General features: G+C 43.6%; 1 protein-coding gene across 1 annotated transcript; it reads right to left on the bottom strand.

Annotated features, from left to right (window-relative positions):
• Window positions 1–8,975: 8,975 nt before the first annotated feature.
• Window positions 8,976–19,487, bottom strand: C5H5orf24 (chromosome 5 C5orf24 homolog). Its single transcript, XM_076573422.1, has 2 exons — window positions 19,265–19,487; window positions 8,976–13,332 (listed from the first exon to the last, which is right to left on the bottom strand). Exon 2 carries the CDS (start codon window positions 13,327–13,329, stop codon window positions 12,763–12,765), a length of 567 nt encoding a protein of 188 aa, XP_076429537.1. The 5' UTR covers window positions 13,330–13,332; window positions 19,265–19,487; the 3' UTR covers window positions 8,976–12,762.
• Window positions 19,488–20,829: the final 1,342 nt, after the last annotated feature.

The raw sequence follows: 20,829 nt of genomic DNA, 5'->3' as shown, positions 1-20,829 counted from the left end.
TGGCCGTGGCTTCTCATGTGTTGTGACTGACGATGTGAGAAACATACCCACCAGAAACAGAAACTGACAATAAATAGCATTGGGCTGGGTTTCCAGCTCCAGTGGTGGAGGACTTACCTAGCAGTGCACAGCAGAACCACGCACAGAAATGTGAAGTCACCACCTTCTGTTGGATAATCATTTCACTTTGCAGTGGAAGATCCTTAAAGATGATCTGAATTCATTTCATAAATGTGGGAGTATGTCCAGCAATTTTTTTCCAACTTTATCACTTTTTGTTTTGATAAGACTGACTCAGTGTTCTCATTTTGGATTTTAGTTTATGTGTACTGATGTGTGCCTTTGTGAATTTATGTGGACTAGATATATGTAGTTGACCGTGGAGGGCTTAAGACCCCCTAGAACTGGAGGTACAGGCAGTTGTGAGTCCCTTGATGTTGCCTTCACAGTTACAACGAAGATTAAAATGAACTCCTTCAACAATTTGTTATTTGCCCAAGTTAGTTACTATGAGACTACACAGTGAGCTCCAGGTTGGCCAGCACTATGGTTACTTGATGAGACTTTGTCTCACAACATGTTACTCCAATGTGACACACTAGGAAACAAAACTTCCTGTTTAGGTCACAGAGAGGATTTCAACAAAGCTAAGGCTAGAATACTAACCGGAAGTCAAAACCTTTTGTACCATGGCGTGTGAATCACCATCTCACTTCAGTGCTATGCACACATCTGGATTGTCCTCCAAAGTCCTTTGTGGTAAGAGCTTGGTCCCCAGCTGGCATTGTTGAGACGGAAGAATGATGAAAGAGGTCTCCTGGGAGGTCTTTAGTTTAGTGGAGGTGTGCCCTCAGGGGGTACTCCAGGGCCCTGTCTTTTTCCCCTTTCTCTTCCTGGCCACATGTGAGCAATTTAGCTCTATCAAATAATCCCTGCAAGAGATGATACCTGAGAAGAGGCCCAAAAGCAATGGAGCCAATTGATTATGGACTGAAGCCTCCAAATCCGTGAGCCAAAAGGAACCTTTCTACATTAGAAGCTCGTCATCTGGGGTAGCTGGCACAGTGGAAGAAAGTTAACATATGTTAATAATTGTAAATAATTGCTTTTATAAACACCACATTCAAATGAGCTAATTTCAGACTTGAACACTGGTACATACCTATAGTCCCAGCTTTAAAAAGACCACTTAAACTGGGTGGTGGTGGCGCATACCTTTAATCCCAGCACTTGGAAGGCAGAGGCAGGTGGATCTCTGAGTTGAAGGCCAGCCTGGTATACAGAGTGAGTCCCAGGACAGTCAGAGCGGTTACACAGAGAAACCCTGTCTCAAAAAACCAAAAACCAATTTTTTTTAAAAAGATCACTTAAGCCTGGGAATTTGACACCAGTGAAGTAAGAACTTGTCACAAAATAAATAAATTGGTTTAACTTATACACTAATGAGGAGCCTATAGGGAGGGGTTTAAGATTACTGGAGAAGATAATCTCTAAGAAGATTAAATCTAGGGAAGGATAAATGTGAGAAGGTAAGGTGAGTACCCCTCCCGTTACCAGAATGAGTGAGAGCAGACAAGCTGTTTTCTTTGCAGAGAAAGTGGCCATGGCAGGATGGTCCTCATGCCTGCAAATCCCGGCCCAGAGGCAGGATAAACTTAAATTCAAGGTAGTGTACACAGTAAGTTTGTATCAACAAATGAAAAACAACACTTCTTAAGAGTGTGTACTGGTTACTTTTTGTAACAAAACACAGTGGTCAAAAGCTTGGAAGAAAGAGTTCATTTTGGTTTATAGGTTCAGAGGGAAAGTCCATAATGGCAACAGGCAGCCAGCGTAGGATGCTGAGAGGTCACATCTTCAAGCACAAACATGAAGCAGGGTGATCAAACTGGGAAATGAGACATAGCACACACTCTAAAAGCCCAGCGCCCACTGACGTACTCCTTCCAATAAGAGGTCTAGGGCTGTAATCTGAAAAGGAACAGGCTTGTTATTAGTGGTGAGGTCTGGGGTGGTCTGGACAGGGTTTCCAGGGTATCTCACTCAAGAATGAAAGGTACAGATTGTGTAGTAGTAAAATTACTTTATTCAAAGCAACAGTACAGATTAGAAAGATTATTCCCGGGGCTTCTTTTTATGGAGCTTAAAGGAGGGAGCAGCTGGTTCCTAAGCGTTGCGTTTGGGTAGTTTTCTATGTTGACTGACAGATTATTCTATAGCCATTTCTCTACTTCCCACATCTTCCCACACGCATCTGGCTTTAATCATATGCATGCCCAATTATGCACAGGCATAAGATGGCAAAAGGGGATTCTCTCTGAAAATCAACTTCAAGAGTGTTTGCTTTATTGTAAATACAAACAAAGTTCAGGTAGGAAGGATTGGCTTTTCTGCCTTCTTATTGAGACATAAAGCTAAATAAAACTCAATAGACTCTGTCCAAATGTGACAGTCATTACGGGGATGGGAAATTTATTCCACTGTTCAAAGTGGCATGCGCATGCAGCTCAATGCAGGCAGGGGTCCTGGTTTGTTAACAGGTTGCTAGATCCATTGCTAAGAGAGGGATGTATGTGTGCATAGTATATGCAGGAAAGGATCCCAGGTTGCCAAGTGCCATGCTGGAAGAGGGGTGGACGCAGAGTCTAAACAAAGTGGAGTCCCAGGCTACTGAACTATTCCCTGCATTTACCTGCTTGAGGCTTGGTGGATTTCACAATTCTAATATCTTTATAGATAAAGGGACAGCCTGGAATCAGATATGAACTACAACTACTTCTTAAACAAATCCATCACTTCAAACTGAAGCCCTTAGGGGTACTGCTTTCTTTTCTTATCTAATTTTCTTTTTTTTTTTTTTTTTTTTTTAAGATTTATTTATTTATTATGTATACAGTATTCTGTCTGCACATATCCCTGCAGGCCAGAAGAGGGCACCAGATCTCATTACAGATGGTTGTGAGCCACCATGTGGTTGCTGGAGATTGAACTCAGGACCTTTGGAAGAGCAGTCTGTGCTCTTAACCTCTGAGCCATCTCTCTAGCCCCCTTAATTTCTTTCTTACCTCATTTCTTTTTTTTTTTTTTTGGTCCCTAGGACGACTGTGGCTTATAATAAATTTTGGTTTTACTCAATTATTGAAAAAAAAATAGCCAAATGAATGGAAACACATGAACTATGAACCAAAGGCTGAGGGGCCCCCAGCTGGATCAGGCCCTCTGAATAGGTGAGATAGTTGATTGGCTTGATCAGTTTGGGAGGCAACTAGGCAGTGGGACCAAGTCCTGTGCTCATTGCATGAGTTGGCTGTTTGAAACCTGGAGCTTATACAGGGACACTTGGCTCAGTCTGGGAGGAAGGGACTGGACCTGCCTGGACTGAGTCTATAAGGTTGATCGCAGTCCTCGGGGGAGGATTTGCCCTGGAGGAGGTGGGAATGGGGGGTAAGCTGGGAGTAAGGGGAGGGGGTGGGAGGGGGGAGAATAGGGGAACCCGTGGCTGATATGTAGAACTGAAGGGTATTGTAAAAATAAAATTAAATTAAATTTAAAAAAAAAAAAGAGTCTTAGCTGGGCGTGGTGGCACATGCCTTTAATCCCAGCACTTGGGAGGCAGAAACAGGTGGACTTCTGAATTCAACGCCAGCCTTGTCTACAAAGAGAGGTCCAGGATGGCTAGGGCTCCACAGAAAAACCCTGTCTCAAAACAAAACAAAACAAAAACAGGCAAGACTCACATGCATCACTAACTGGCCTAATACTCAGGCTATATATAGTGGAGGATGACGCTGAATTTCTGATCCTCCTGCCTATACCAACCAAGTGCAGGATTGCAGGCGTCCCAGGCATGTGCAGTACACCTAGTCTTATGCTGCCCTGGGGATCCAACCCAGGGCTTCATCTATACTAAGCCAGCACTCAACCGAATTACATCTCCAGCCATCTAACCTACCCTTCCTTAACTTATTGTATGTAAGAAAAAAATTTAAATATGGTCTTGTTGGCCAAGCACTAAAACATATCCCGTAATCCCAGGACTTGGGAGGTGCAGCAGCAGGATCATGAGTTCAAGCCCACCTTCTGCTACATAGTGAATCTGAGGTCATTCCAGGAAAAAGAAACAAAAATTAGTGTCAAGTTTCCCTTTAAACATTTTATTTATAACCTAAATTTTCTTGCTATCTCAAAGATCTTTTCTTTTTTTCTTTTTTTCAAGATAGTGTTTCTCTGTATAGCCTTGGCTGTCCTAGAACTTGCTCTGTAAAAATAAGTAAATCTTCTTTTAAAAATAAGTAAAACCTGGAGGTAAAAAGAATCCAATATCTCCTCTCTCCTCTCCCCCACCTCTATTACATAAATGTATTTAGGGTAACCAAAGACTTGATTGAGGGAATGTTTCTTTGTATTTGGGCTAGAAGTGGCATGATGGCACAAGCCTGTAATCCTAATACTTGGAAGATAGAAGATTCAGATCCTCAATCTGTTAAGACATCTACCACAAAAACATAAAGCTAACATAACACTGAATGGTGAGACTGAATATTTCCTTCTGTCAGGAGCATGACAGTGAATGTCTATCCTCGATATTTATCCAACACTTGACATTTTAACAAGTGCAATAGGAAAAAAAATCACACAAAAGACAGTAGAGTTGTGTGGTAAAACCATATGTACAGCCGGGCAGTGATGGTGCATGTCTTTTATCCCACACTCAGGAGACAGGCAGGCAGATCTTTGTGAGTTTTGAGACCAGCCTGGTCTACAGATCAGGTTCCAGGACAGCCAGGGTTACACAGAGAAACCCTGTGGGGGGCGGGCAGGGAAAAGGACATGCATGTACAGATAACATGATCTTATATGACAACCCCTAACTTACATTCAATATAATTAGCTGTATTTTTGAGTTTTGATGTTCCCGGGCTGGTGTTATGTAATGTGACCCTCCACGTTAGTGGTGTGGGGCAGTGACCACAAGGCAAAGTTCCCAGTCACACTATTTTATTCAAGTTTTTAAAACTTTATTATTAGGAGCTAGAGAAATGGCTAGGCAGGAAAAAGCACTTGTTGTTTTTGCAAAAGACTCAGATTTGGTTCTCAGCACCCACATGGTGTCTAGCAATCATTCATAATTCCAGTTCCAGGGGACCTGGTACCCTCTTTTGGTCTCCAAGGGCAACAGGCACAGTCATGGTGCACATACATATACGCAGGAAACATTCATGAACTAAAATCTAAAAATGTATCTGTGTGTGTGTGTGTGTGTGTGTGTGTGTGTGTGTGTGTGTGTGTGTGTAGAAACACACATGACATGGTGTGTATGTGGAGGTTCAAGGACAACTTTGTGGAGGCAGTTTTCTCCATGAGCCATTATGTGGTTTCTGGGAACAGAACTCAAGTCATCGGGGTTGTGGAGCCCATGCTTCACCTCTTTAGTATCTCATTGACCCTCAGTTGTAGATGTAACCAACCGTCTTATTAAATAAGAAACAGAACCAATGTAAAAGAGAAAGCCAAGAGGTCAGAGCTCAGAGCTAAAATCTTACCCTTCCTCCTGCGGTGGTCCTAGCTCTCCGAAAGAGACCTACTTCCTGTGTGTTTGTCTTTATATAGTCTTTCTGTTCTGCCTTCTCATTGGTTGTAAACCCAAACACGTGACTGCCTCGTCACTGCCTGTATGTACAGCCCCCCAGGTCTTAAAGGCGTGTGTCTCCAATGCTGGCTGTATCCCTGAACACACAGAGATCTACCTAGTTCTTCTATCAAGTGCTGGGATTAAAGGCGTGCACCACCACCACCACCACCACCACCACCACCACCACCACCACCACCACCACTACCACCACCACCACCACCACCACCACCACACTCTGTCTATGGCTCTAATAGCTCTGACCCCCGGGCAACTTTATTTATTAACATACAATCAAAATCACATTTCAGTACAATTAGAATACCACCACACTCAGTCATCTATTTGATTATCGAGGTAAAGAACCAACATTATCATGGCATGCTGTGTTCCTGGGACACTTGTTAGATTAGGTATGCTAAGTGACCTTTCAACTTACAATGCTTTGCCCTTTCAAAGCTACCTCACTGTAAATCAAGGAACGTTTACATGGTCAACGAGGCTGCTCTGCAGCAGGCAGCAGACACTGCAGATTCATAACTGGTCTAAGATAGGAAAAGAAGTGACTCTTAGATGCTGTTGTGGTTTGAACATAAAATCTCCTCCAAGGCTCCTGTATGAACACCTGGTCCCTAGCTGATGACAGATTCATAGGTTATGAAACGGGAGGCAGGCTTTGAAGTTGGAGAGCCTGGCCCCACCCCCTTCCTGCTCACTCTCCACTGCCAGGCTGGCCTCACACTCCTGCTGCTATCCTACCACTGTGGACTCCATGTTCCAGCCTGACTGCCTGTGATGAACAGTGTAAACCAAATAAATATTTTCCTCCTCAGAAACCCTAAGACAAGGGCATATCTATCACCCCCTCTAAGGGTCAAAGAACATGGTGGAAGGGGGGCAGAGAGAACGTAAGGACCAGAGGATGGGGTGGAATGTTGTGGGACACAGTACCACGCATGACATTGCCACTGAACTTGAAGCAACTGCAGCTCCCTGCACTAAACTGGGCCTGTTAACATGTACGGGAAAGGGCTCATGAAGCCCTGCTCCTCCCTGAGAACTTAAGGCATTCAATGGTTGCTGGAGAAGGAAGAGACATCTTCTTTAGCTGTGTGTTGGAACCCACTAGGTTTCCTAGTGGCTGTACCCAACAGGACTGCATAAGAGGTTGACTGGGCCACGAGCCTGGGTACCAGGTGTTTCTAAGGGTCTAAGCCGCAAGAGGGAGGTCTTTTGCTCCACCCCTTGGCATTGTTATAAAAAGACCTTGGAACAAAATTCTGGGCTGGTGGATAAGGATCCAGGCCCACTTGAGTCTATCTTGTGTTTTCTCTCTTTCTCTTTATTCTCTATTTCTAACTAAGTCTCTTATCCCTCAATCCTCAAGAGTTCCTGGGGTAAATAAGTGTGGGGGCTGGTCTTCCACAGCCGTGAACCAATGGTAGGGTGCCTATGCTCACAAGTAACTTGACTGAAACTCTTGGATAACCAAAATCAGACATATAGAAGGGAGCTGCTTCAGAAGAGGAAGGGAATGGGAGGGGGCCACAAAAGGATGATGGGTGAATATAACCAAAATACAGTCTAAATATGTATAACTAATGTATGTTAGTAAAAGCAATTAAGGAAAATTCTTAGGATTAAAAACACACCAGCAAAAAGTACAACAGTGAATATATGAGTTTTGCAAGACTGCAGGATCAGCATGTATAAAACAAGACTGGCGAGACAGCTCATGGAGGAAGATGCTGCCAGGCCTGACCACCTGAGTGGGGTCTCCAGAACCCACCCAGTGGAACTATGTAACCAGCAGCTTTTCTGTGATCCGCCCTGCCCTGCAGCAGCTTATAAAATAATCATTCAGAGGCTTAATATTAATTACTGTTTGGTCTCTGGCTCAAGCTTATTGCTAGCTAGTTCTAACATCTTAAATCAGTCCATTTCTATTAATCTATGTATCACCACATGTATCGTAGCTTTACCTGAGTTCTATTATATCCTGCTCCTCTGGTGGCTCCCAGCAGCTCCAGACTCTGCCTTTCTTCTCCCTGTGTCTTTGCTTGGATTTCATGCCTGACTATAACCTGTCTTGCCATAAGCAAAGGCAGCTCCTTTATTAACCAATGGTAGCAACACATATACACAGCACACAGAAAAAACATCCCACAGCAGAACCAATTTCCACAAGGTGTTCTCTGACCTTACACATGTGTGCGCTCTCTCTCTCTCTCTCTCTCTCTCTCTCTCTCTCTCTCTCTCTCTCTCTCTCTCTCACACACACACACACACACACACACACACACACAGGAGAACAAGCACAATAAATACAAATGCAACAATAGCCAGGCAGTGATGGCGCTCGCCTTTAATTCCTGCATGGGTAGCTCTGAGTTCCAGCCTCGTCTACAGAGTGAATAGCCAGAGCTGTAACACAAAGAAACCCTGTCTTGAAAAACCAAAAGAAAAAAAGAAAAACCAAATATATAGGTAGACAAATTGCTAAACAGTCTTATTATAAAAACAAACCCAGAAGCCAGGTATTAGAGTGAATTCTAAAAGGTCAGAGAAGCAGAACAAGCCACAGCTAACCTCACCTCGACAGCTTCTCATCCGATTCTGTTTCCACAAATCCTTAGCCTGAAAGCTTCTGAGTCCTCAGCCGAATGGAGCTCAGCTGAACTGCTGTTAAAAGCCTCAAAGCTTAAAAGCCTCTAGCTCCTGGTCCTCAGTTCTTATATACCTTTCTGCTTCCTGCCATCACTTCCTGGGATTAAAGGTGTATGTCACCATGCCTGGCTGTTTCCAGTGTGACCTTGAACTCAGAGATCTCTGCCTCCAGAATGTTAGGATTAAAGGCATGTGTTACCATTGCCTGACTTCTGTTTAATATAGTGGCTGTTCTGTTCTCTGACCCCCAGTAAGTTTATTGGCATGCACAATATAACTACATTTATACATATATTTTTAAACTTATTTTTAATGGACAGTAATTACTTTTAATCACTAAGTCGTCTCTCTCCAGCCCAAATAATGGAAAACCAATGAAATACAAATGTATACTATATGTTAAAAAAAAGTAAGAGAGGCAGATTAGAATGCAAAATTCAAAAAATATATATATACCAACAAATCATGGTAAGGTTTAGCATGTATGCTTCTCTACTGTGCTAAGAGACAGCAATAAATGAGAGAAGGCTCAGTGGGTGAGGTACCACAGAGCCTTACCACCTAAGCTTGCTCTCTGGACCAGGGTGGAGAGAGCCAACTTCCATGCATGCTATGGCATGCACATGATCCCCCACCACCATATACAAAATAAATAAATGGAAAAAAATAAAGCAGTAAATGGTCTTAAAGTGATGACTTTATTAATAAATATACATCCATATGATGATGTAGATACAAATCATGAACACTACTCCATTCCCATACACATAATTGCACATGAGTAGTTCAAGTTCATGGACATTAAAACATACACAGTATCTATTCAGACTTTTTACAGCAGAGGACAACGTGCTTATTTAAACGGTTATTATTTGCTTCATAATTGTCTGTGGAAAAAGGAAACTGTGAATCAAAGAATCAGAGTAGCCTGATTAAATCACACAACTGACTTGCTACAGCATTAATTCTCAAAAACTTAAATACACTGTATGTGAGAGCATAGATCTGTCTACTTGGAAGGAAAAGGGAGAAGAGCAAAGATTCAGATACATCTTAGAGTTTGAACGAAGCCAATGACATTATAATAGACAGAACAAAAGAGCATCAAAACTTTTTATGCCCAAGACTGTTCTGAATTATTAATTTACTGTAACGGATCATAAAAGCTTACAGCATATAGCTAAGGAACGGAGAGAATTATTATCAACACCCCTGAACTGTTCTTTCAAAGCTTTTTAAAGTATAAAGAATTTCACTGTCTAAATTCACTATGGTCATTCTTACACTGGATGAAGCGCCCTTAACCTCATATTAAATGGATCCAGATTTTACCTCAAAGAAATTCAGTATTCTTATTTCATGAAAATATATATGTAAATTCACACAAACAGCAGTTTGGAATCAATAAATACATGTTGACTGATGTTTCTTTTTAAAAAGTAAATTAAAAATACAAAGAACCATTAGTTTGATTTAAACACTGATTTTTAAAAAAGTTCCCAAATATTAAAAATTAAACCAACTACTATTTAATTTTTCAATATATTGTGCCAATATTTTTTTATATCCAGTGCAAAACTCCTAAGATAGTATCAAAATCACCCCTATTAAAGATTAGTTAAGCAAGGTGATACCTGTGGAAAATGAGAATTTCATCTGTATTGATTGACTCCTTATTTGTTATAACAATAATAAATAAGGCATGTTATAATATCCTTTTCAGAAAAAAGTAAAACCAACTTACTGGAATAGATCATTTTCTGACAAACAGTTTTAATATAGAATAGTGAAACCTATTTTATGAAGAATAGAATCACGCAGTATAAAATTAGCAATTTACCTTTCAAGGAACAATTATACAGTGGGGGGGGCAGTTTTCCCCAACTGAATACACTGACATCTAGGCAACTGATTAACATGCTATTTCAGTGTCTGTCGTGACAAAAGACCATGTTACAAAAGATGCAGAATGCAGTCTTTAGATCAGGTAGAAATAAAAATAGCTTCTATGTGAGGACTTCATGTCATCACTTCTGTGTCTCTCCCGTGGGGCCTACTGAACTGTCCACAAGGAGAGGAGCAAGCAGACCCAGATGTTCACCAGAGCACACATTTACTGTTCCAGCTAACTGCTCACAGGAACAGTACATTCAGTTTCCTAACTGACGCCACTCACAAGTGTAGCCACTCATCCCCTTTCCTGGGATAGACAGAGCTCCCGATAACAACACTGGTATGAACATCTCTCCTTAAACTGATGCCCCATTTCATGAACATGTATACAAAACTCATTATACAATAATCCACCCACTCTGTCTTCTGACACACAGCACAGCACCACTGAGTAGATGTGCTGGAGAAAGGAGATGGGTATGGGAAGGGCAAGGAAGAAACGGAAGGGTACAAAACCAGGAATGAAATCAAACTGGAAGGCTGTTAAGTGGACTTACTATGAAACACAACATGCACCCAAATCCTAGACAGTGGAGCGCATTACTCTATAGTAGAATAGCTCAACTGTCTTCAGGGACTAGCCGTGCAAGGATTTCTAAGCAGCCAACTGCTGAATATCTTCAGAAATAGCTAAGTGACAGATACTCAAGTGACCAGACAAACATATGAATGAAGATGCAAGCATTTGTGTGTGTCAGAAGTTATACTGTTCTGAGTAAATTATTAAAGGTTTTATATTCTAAGCTTCTGCAAGAAGAAACTCTTGAAGCACTTTAGCTGCCTGAATGATACAGCTGGCTGTGTAATCACCCAGCACTGTCCGCTGTTCCCTATGCTTTGTGCAAAGCTAGTACTGTTGAGGTTCCTGTCCTCACATGCATGCAATGCAACACCTCTTAACTGTCGGAGCAGACGCCCAGCTACTGTGTCAGCTATCCTGGGGCACCTAAGGTTTGCTGCTTGTCTCCTGATAAAGGTCTAAAACATGGCATTTACGTGCAGTCAATCTGCATGGACTGAGAGCAAGCCTAACCATCAGGTATGTGTCCTTTTAAATTAATGATTATTTTCAACGTTTTTTGAGTCCTGTAAATCTACATTTTAATATCAAAGGCATTTTAAAATGCAAGTAAAAAACATAATTTTTGAAAGCTTTTCTTTCTTTTTTGTTCTGTTTTGTGAAGAGAGGGTTTCTATTTAGCCGTCTTGGAAATCACTATGTATACCTCTCAAACTCAGAGATCCATCTGCCTCTGCCTCCTGAGTACTGGGATTAAAGGTGTGCGCCACCACTGCCCAGTGAAGCTTTTCAATTCTAAAGTTCATAAAACTTTATTTAGAATAAACTCAGAATAAATAAAATGTATATCAACAAGAAATATTTCAGAAATGAAGATTTCCCTCTGTAACTATACCTATGAGCCCAATACTTTTCTGTTTTCTGTACTGCTTTTAAAGCAAGCCTCACTCGGGAGAACAGATTTCTTTTAGAAAAGTGGTCTTCCTGGAGCCACAATGCCATTATAAACTAACCAGCACTCCTTTTACAGGTTCACACATACTGAGTTCTTACAGTTCTTGGTATTTGGGTCTTGACAGCCAGGAAACTGCTTTCTTAGACCAGTTTGCAGTCTACCACTTAATTTGTGTCCTTTGGTAGATATAAACCTGAAAATGCAGTTAAGTACTAATGCAATATAATAACAATTACTCAAAAAAACTAAAAAGCCATTCTAAATAAATGAGCAATAGAAATAAATGTTTTAAATATAATACTTTGAAATTCACTAAATATATAAAAGACAAAATAGGAGGACTATAGTTACATGCAGACCTTAAGGTTTCTTTTTCTTGAATATTAATATAATGTGCAGGTTTAGGAAGTATTTAAGGGTTTTGCTGTAAGTCTGAATTGTTTGCAGTGTCTGGTGTATGTGCTCTTAAGCAACTGAAAAACATATAACCTGTAACTATAATCTCTGCAAAGCAAGTACTAAACAATGCATTAGGAACAATGGTCAACTAATGTCATGTGAATCAATAAATAAGAAGCTGTTTTAAATTTCAAAGTCTCCAAACAGCTGTCTTGTTTCATGAAGTTCTAACTCACACAGCCACGCCCTTTGGTCTGTTGACTAGTTGCTGTTCTGCCCCATCAGTTACAATGCCTCAGGTAAACCTTACACACTGGTTTGCTCGTAACGGAAAGTCAACTGAGGCAACTGATCAGCCTGTGAAGTGTCCACTAAGAACAGCCCAAAGGGAAAGCAAAAATGACTTAGCTGAGTGTTGTCTGAGCCTTGTACATATAGAAACCATGCACTACTCCTGCTCAAAGTGTATCTGTCAACATGTGGTGACTTCTGAGCAAAAAAGAAAGAAAAAGAAGTGGGAATGAGGGAGATCAAACAGAAGAACAAAACTGGGAAGTCCAGGTGGCAAAGTCAAATTAAACCAAGCAGCTTTGTTTGGGATGCCTCAGTCTGCTCCTAACAGGTGCTGTCCTGCCTGGCTCATTCACTGGGTGGCTTGACTTCGCCGCCGGGTTCCTGAACCCCGTGAACCGCCCTGCTATGCATCATAGGGTAAGGAAAGGCAGCAGTACCACAGCCATAGCCAAGATCTGCAAGCCGGGACAGAGCTTTAATGCTACCTGGAGGTCTCCCTGGGCTGACCTTGTACCCTGCAGCTTTAGTTGTACCCAAAGGTCTGCCTGGACTTGTCTTAAATCCAGCTGCTTTGGTAGTTCCCAGGGGTCTGCCTGTGCTGGTCCGGTATCCTGCTGACTTGGTGGTTCCCGAAGGCCGGCCGCGCTTACCAGATCGATTGAGGTTTTTCTTTTTCTTTAGTTCATCTTTTATCTCTATGTTTCTGCCACTGGTAGGCTGCAAGTGTGTTTCGTTTAACGGGTCTTGCCTTTGACAAACCATTGGTTTGTGGCCGACTGTGTGGCCGTATTTGCTTTGTTGGGAGGAGTATATATCGAACTGGTCAGCAGCTCTCATGGCATCTTCACTGAGGCAGGAAGGCTTGCCAGGCCCACAGAATACTGGATTACTGCCGGCAACAGGATGCATCATTTTCTACCAAAAACAAAAACAAATATGCATAAATACCTATCTGTATGACAGCATTCAATGGGAAAATCCTTTCAACAACTATGCAGACTACCTAAAATTAGGGCAATAGACTCCAGAATACTCATAAACCAACCCATCTGAGTAGTATTCCATGACAGTCTCCCCACCCCTACCCAACTGAAACATTCTTTTCCAGAGGACGAAGGTCCAGAACATTCAATAAGTAAATGAAATGCACAATGGTCAGAAAGCTCCACAAAGTTAGGAGATTCACTCCCCCTCGCCCTGCAAGTTTATAAAAGCAGGAAGGAGCTGCTAGGGAGAGAAAATCTCTCCAGTGGACAGGGAGTTCTAGGGATGTGGCTTTTACAAGCTCTGACCATGCTAGGGAGTCTGTTCAGCCACACAGCTGCCTTTGAGTTACCTATACATCTGTCCATAATCTAATAAACTCACTGGCTCACTATGCTAGCCTTGCTTGGAATTCTTTGTTGGTGCCCCATCCAGGGTAAACAGAGAATGGTGTCCATGCCTCCACCCCAAAAAAGTCACAAAACAAGCCGGGCGGTGGTGGCGCACGCCTTTAATCCCAGCACTCGGGAGGCAGAGCCAGGCGGATCTCTGTGAGTTCGAGGCCAGCCTGGGCTACCAAGTGAGTTCTATGAAAGGCGCAAAGCTACACAGAGAAACCCTGTCTCGAAAAAACCAAAAAAAAAAAAAAAAAAGTCACAAAACAAACAGCGCAAGAGTCATGGTTCCCTCAATTATAGATGGAACAGATGTCATATGAGATCATTCAATTAGAGGCTGGAACTATGGCTCAGCAGTTAAGACAGGATTTGTTCATCTTGCAGTGGGCCCAGGTTCGGGTCCCAGCACCCACATGGTGGCTCACACCATCCACAATTCCAGTTCCAGGGGACTGACACCCTCTTCTGACCTCCTTGGACACCAGGCATACATATGAGAAACATACATACATGTAGGCAAAATAGTCATATACATAATCCCCCCCAGATAGGGTTTCTCTGTGTAACAGCCCTGTCTGTCCCGGAACTCACTCTGTAGACCAGGCTGGTCTTAAACTCAAAGATCCACCTGCCTCTGCCTCCCCAGTGCTGGGATTAAAGGCATGCACCATCACCACATAAAATTTCTTTCTTTCTTTCTTTTTTTTCCCCCTTTTGGTTTTTTCGAGACAAGGTTTCTCTGTGTAGTTTTGGTGCCTGTCCTGGATCTTGCTCTGTAGAACAGGCTGGTCTTGAACTCAGAGATCTGCCTGGCTCTGCCTCCCGAGCACTGGGATACATAAAATTTCTTAAAAATCTAAATTAAAAAAAAAAAAAAAAAAAAACCTCCAACTACCAATTTAATAGCTATAACAGTCTGATTAAAGCTGAAGTAAAAAAATGAGTACTTTGTAGGCTTTTTTCCCTTTTAAGTTATTAACCCTAGAAAGACAACAGTAAAAACCACAACAAGAGCCAAAGAGATGCTCAGCAGGTAAAGACACCTGCCACCAAGCTTGATATCCTAATTTCAATTCCAATGACCCAAGAGGTAGGAGTCAACTTCCACATTGTCCTGAAACCCACATACACACTCGTGTGCATGCCTTCGCGCGCACGCGTGCGCGCGCGCATACACACACACAAATGTTAAAAATTAAAAATAACACAGAACTCTTATTAAAATGAATTCCCATGCCTAACCTTAGAATGCCTTTGCTGGTTCTTACAGCTCATTCTCACATGTATACTCTTAACCTGATCAGTTTCCACAAGATGGATACTCAGTCATTATGGTAATTTATTATTTATGCAGAACACTGAGTGTGTGTTACACTTTTCAAGAGCCAGATAGTGTCAAGCAAGGAACACAATGTCTTGGCCCTTCCAATGGCCTGTATCCAAGCAGAAGATAAACAAAGGTTTCTATTAGCTAAAACAGATGAGCACAAATACAAACAGTGAAGACTGGAACTACAAAAATATGGGCAACAATCAAATACCGTCGACTCCAAAGGCAAAAGCTGAATGTCCAAGAGGTCACATACAGGGAATGCCACCTTCTTGTTTACAGGGGCCCTGAAAAGTCCAAAGTCACTGTTCTGTCTGAGGCCCTTGCTATGATTTCTCCCCTTCTACATAAGGGTATATCTCACCCGAGCATTTAGATTTTAGGCTGCAGCACTGTAACACAAGAAGACAAAGCTATGTGCCCCAATTCAGACTAAGGTCCCTCCTCAAGTGTCATCCTTCACATCCTAAAACTGCAACCCCTCCCAGAAATGACAAATAAGGAACTTAGTTCCTAAAAGCACAAGGAAATAGGACTCATGCCCGAGAGGCACATGCTATGAACTAAGGACTTGCCAAGAATCAGTAGGTCGAGTTGTTGCCCAGGTGGTTTAAAGCCTGCACAGTGGAGTAAAAATGTACATCGAGAAGCCACTTGTTTATGGTCAGGGCAGCCAACACAGAGTTGAATTGCAAGTCAAAACAAAACAGAATATTAAAAGGGAATAATTTTTACTTACTTCCCAAAGCTATGAGCTATTAATACTTACTTCACTAGCTACAATTCTAATTTCAGATTAGAAAGAGAGACCTTCAAGTTAAGTTCTAGTGTAACGTTGGCCTCAAGTTAGTTTTTGAGCATTTTCTATGTGCCAGGCCTTTGCACATAATCCTCAGTGTATGCTGTTAAAGAAATGGGAACGGGGCTGGAGACGGGCTCAGCAGTTAACAGCACTTCTGCACAACTGAGGACTGGAGTTTGGACGTCAGCACCTCCTTACAGATCAATCCTGCCTGCAACGCCAGCCTGCTGACTCGAGTGGAAACAGGAAGACCAGTGGACTTGCTGGCTTCCAGCCTAGCTAAGGAAACACAAGTCCCAGGTCCATTGACACCCTGCCTCAAAAAAATAGACAGTGACAGAGGACACTCAATCCCCCTGGCCTCTGCATCAGCACAAATAGATACAATCACACACCTTTTTTCTTTTGTTTTTTTAAGAAATGGGAATTGACTTTGACTTTCAGCCACCTATCAGGGACATTTTTTAGGAGATGGCAAAGCCAAAGAGGAATTTAGTTAATCTGAATAGAGAGCCAACCGTTTGTGTTACAGCTAGCATACAGCCATGCTGAGATCCGTCTTCTCTACACTGACAGTGTTTAGCAGCATCCCACTAGATGTTAGGAATACAGCTTTCCCCCCAAATTTATGACAACCAAAATTTTCTCCAAATGTTGCCCTAATAGGCAAACTCATCTCCTACCATAGGAGTCACTCTACCAGTCACCTCTTTGGGGCCAGGGACATAGCACATGTGCGGAGCCCTGGGTTCAATCCCTCATCACACCAAACAGAAAGACTCTTTTTAGCCCTTAACTTTATAAATATCCACAAAATATTTCTGTTGCAAATATAAAAGGCAAATACATTAATCATCAAAATGGAAGAAAACCTAGTACTGTGCTTTGTGAAACAATCACACTTTCTCTTCATGTTTTATACTCGTTAAATGTCTAGGTCCTCATGAAACACTATTATGCCTAGATTTATCAGGAAGTTTGGGTAGGAATAGGGATGATGACCTTCATTGTTTATAAAATCAGTAGTGCTAATAAAACAAGTAAAGCTTGGAAAGACTCCAGTCCTGCTCATGAACCTCTTTAACCAACTCCAGATTTCACTCAAGATGAACCTGTTGGCCTGTAAATGTAAGCAAATTGTATTAGATGGGACATGGAACACTGCTGTACACTTTATAATGTGGCATTAATAAATGTATCTGAGATGCACCACTAAATATACATATTCACATATATATGTGTGTGAATTAAGCAGGAATCTAAAGAGCTGTTTATAGCCAATGAATTTGGACTAGAAACTGTATGCAAACTAGAAACACATCTGTGAGGAAAAAAAAAAAACCTGGAGCCACTTGTGGTGGCACGTGCCTTTAATCTGAGATAGAGTTCACTGAAACTCTGTGAGTTCAAGGTCAGCCTGATCTACATGGCAAACTCCAGGACAGTGAAGGCTACATAAGAAAAGCCCCTTCCTTTAAAAAAAAAAAAAAAAGAACCTCAGTACTGGCTCGGTTGTTGGTAAAGTGCCTCCTGCTGTACAGACACAAGAGCCTGGGCTTGTATCCCCAGCATACATAAAAAAAGGTAAGCACAGCACCTTGTATAAGTAACCCCCATGGGGGAGGTAGTAGAGACTGCCAGCAGATCCCTACAACCCAGTGGTCGGCCAATCTAGCCAAACATGAGAGCCCTGGGCTCAAGGTGGGAGATCTTGTCTCAAAAGTAAGAGCGCACCCCTCAAGGAAGACACGTGGCACTGACTTCTTGACATGTGTGCAAACATGCAGAGGCACACACGTGCCTTTAAGTCCTATCACTGGGAAGGCTGACGTCAGAGAACCCCAGATTCAAGGCCAGCCCCAAGCTTCAGACAGCAAGAGATGATGGCAGTAAGTGGGAGTTCTTCCTCCCACACATGGGGCTGCCAGACAAAGGGAAAATATGCTTACACCCACTTCAGCACTGCGAACCCTCTGTGTTTATATGTGCATGTATTTACGTGCACGATAAACTTCAGCATTCGGCAACACCCCAGCATTCAACTCCAAACTTACCTGCTAATGATTGTGTTGTTTTTTGAGAACTGGTCTCATTCTTTGTCTAGGCTGGCCACAAACTCACCGCAATCCTCCTGCCTCACCAGGCAAGTGATACATGTAAAGGTGTTAACCAACATGCTTGGTCAGCTACTTTTTTAAAATGATGTCTGTGGGTGCGGGCAACCTTGGAGCTGCAGCAGATGGAGTCACCGTTAAGTGTCCAGCTGTGCAGTGACTAGGTGCAAGGAACCAATCTCTAGTTCTCAAGACTGGTACACACGCTCAACTGCTTTTTTCCAGCTAACTTGAACGTCTTGAACTCCTGCCATACAAAGTTCACTACAATGATGTAGGTTACATCTAAGAAAGTCGAAAGAATTTCTCTAAGATATGGGTGGAACGCAAGCTAGGAGTTAGAGAACAAATTGTGTTGTCTAGCAAAGGTTACAGTGTGGTTTGGTTTTGTTTGTGGTACTGGGGTGGAACCCAGAGCCTTGCACATACCAAACATCTTTTTAAATGATTCACTCAAAGTTTAAGGAAGCCAATGAAGAGTTGGACTGTGACCAAATTAGTAGTTCTGAAGGTGTGCTCAGATTTGTTCTCCCTGGAGGTTTACTGTGGAGTTTTAATCCTGCTCTCCTCAAATGAAACAATCGCATCTTGAATACGGCAGACATAACGATCAACAAGACTATTTTTAGTAACTTCACAAGGCACCTATGAAGCTTGGTAAATACAGCAAAGCTTCAAAAGCCCAGTCTGTTCTCCTCCAAAAATCAAGTATCACAAAATCCTCGGCTTTTTGTTGCAATCTTGCTCTCTACTATATATAATAACATGAATTTATAATGTTAAATAAGTGTGTGGGAGGCCGTGGCAAGAACTGGGGGTGCTGCTCCGCTCCAGGCCTCGCCAGGGCAAGTTTGCACACTAGGACACGACATAAATAACGGTCCCCTTTGTCTTTTCTGCACGACCCAACTGTGGCCCACGGCAGTTCCCCAGGCCAGCATCCTCACTGGTCCCGAGGCGTTCACCGCCGTGTGGCCGGGACGTGCCGGGAAGCCGCGATTACCGCAGCGCCAGACAAGTTCACAGCCCCGCGCCCTCCCTGCAGCCCTGGCTGTGCGGCCCGCGCCGTGACTTCCGCCTCCCCCGAGGCCGGCGGGCGCCCGGGCGGAAGTACCGCGGGGCCCCGACGCTCGGGAGGAAGGAGGTGCCCGCGCCCGCCGCCGCATCCCGCGCCTCGTTCGCCGGGCCCCGCGCCCGCCGCCGCCGCCCCGCGCCCTACCTCGGCCGCTCGGAGCCCGGCCCTCAGCGTGCCCAGGGGCCGACCATAGGCAGGAAAGCTCCCGCCGGTTCCCTCGCTCCGGCCGGCCCAGTCCAGTCCCCGGCAGAGGGCCGGCGGCGGCGGGGAGGCCCACGCCAGCGCCCGACTCCCAGGAGCCCTCACAGCGGGCCCGGGACGCTGGAAGAAGAGGCCGCCACAGCCCCGGGACGTGAGCGCCGCGCGCGCGCGCACGCACGCACGCACGCCGCTTAGCTATCGCGAGACCGGTCGACTGGCCAGTGGCCAGAGCGCGCTTGCGCGGAGTGGCCGCGCCTGTGCTGATCTGGGCGCCCTGCAGGGAGCTCGGCCAGCCGAGGTCCTTCTCGCTGCCCAACGCTCCCGAGTCAGAACGTCCACTCACTAAATTTCTCAGGACACAGGACTTCTCAATGGTGCAGTCAGGGTTTGAAGCCCGCTGTTGTGTTCCAGAAGCCGCTTTTCACCGCTGTTGGTGAAAGAGGTTTGACCATTGTCAACATTGGCCTCATTGGCGGCGGCGGTGGTGGCGGCGGCGCATGCCTTTAATCCCAGCACTCGGGAAGCAGAGCCAGGTGGATCTCGGTGAGTTCGAGGCCAGCCTCGGCTACAGAGCGAGATCCAGGACAGCCAGGGCTACACAGAGAAATCCCTGTTTTGAAAAACCAACCAACAAATAAAAGACATTGTCAGCCCTTCAGTTTCTCATGGGTGGTTAGGGTGAGATTCCAGACCTCGAAACAGCATGGGAATATTCAGATGATAATGGTGTTAGAGCCTTCTGACATGTAATAAAATAATTTTGTGGGACACCCTGTAATATTTAGGTTGGTTGTTTTTGTTTTTTTTACTCCTTGACATCTTTAGAAATGTGTTATAGCCTTCATGCTGAAAGAGACCAAACCCCTAGCCTAATTCCATTTTGGCCATAACTGTTTGTGTTGTGAGATAAACTTTTTGTCCACTGTGAGATGCGTATTTGCCTAAGGTGCCTTCTGATCGGTTGATTGGTTTAATAAAGAGCTGAATGACCAAGAGCTAGGCAGGAGAGGAGAGGCAGGACTGGGGTGGGAAGATGAGTCTAGGTGTGGCGAGTAGGACATACATGGAGGAGAGGTAACCGAGCCACGTGAATGCAGGCTAATAAAATCAGGTTAAGTAATAAGAGCTAGTTAAAGAAAAGCCTAAGCCAAGGCCAGGCGTTCATAATTAATAAGTCTCCATTATTTGTGAGCTGGCAGCCTAAAAATGGGTCCGAGTACAGTTTCCTTCTGAGTCACTTGGTTGTATATTCTCTTGGATTCGGTAGAGTCCTTACTACAAATACACAACATGAAATAAACAGTCTTCCCATGCTCCAAACCCACATACACTTCTAAGGAAGAAAGGAAACCTGTCCAGCAGGATAGTGACAAAAAGCCTGTGTTGGAGGCCACAATTCCATCTTCCTCTCAGGAACTTGAGGAGCTGTTATTCAAACAGCCCTCCCTTCAAAGATCCCTGAGCTGTCAGCAACAATATAGTTTTGGTATTTTTGTGGTAACAGCCAC

Source organism: Peromyscus maniculatus, chromosome 5 (genome assembly GCF_049852395.1).
Source record: "Peromyscus maniculatus bairdii isolate BWxNUB_F1_BW_parent chromosome 5, HU_Pman_BW_mat_3.1, whole genome shotgun sequence".
Taxonomy (NCBI): Eukaryota; Metazoa; Chordata; class Mammalia; order Rodentia; family Cricetidae; genus Peromyscus; species Peromyscus maniculatus.
The sequence above is the reverse complement of the archived record's forward strand: the minus strand, read 5'-3'. Positions and strand labels throughout refer to the sequence as shown.

What these genes read in the sequence shown, in the direction of transcription:
- C5H5orf24 (XM_076573422.1), bottom strand. Translation starts at nt 13,329, where the DNA reads ATGATGCATCCTGTTGCCGGCAGTAATCCAGTATTCTGTGGGCCTGGC.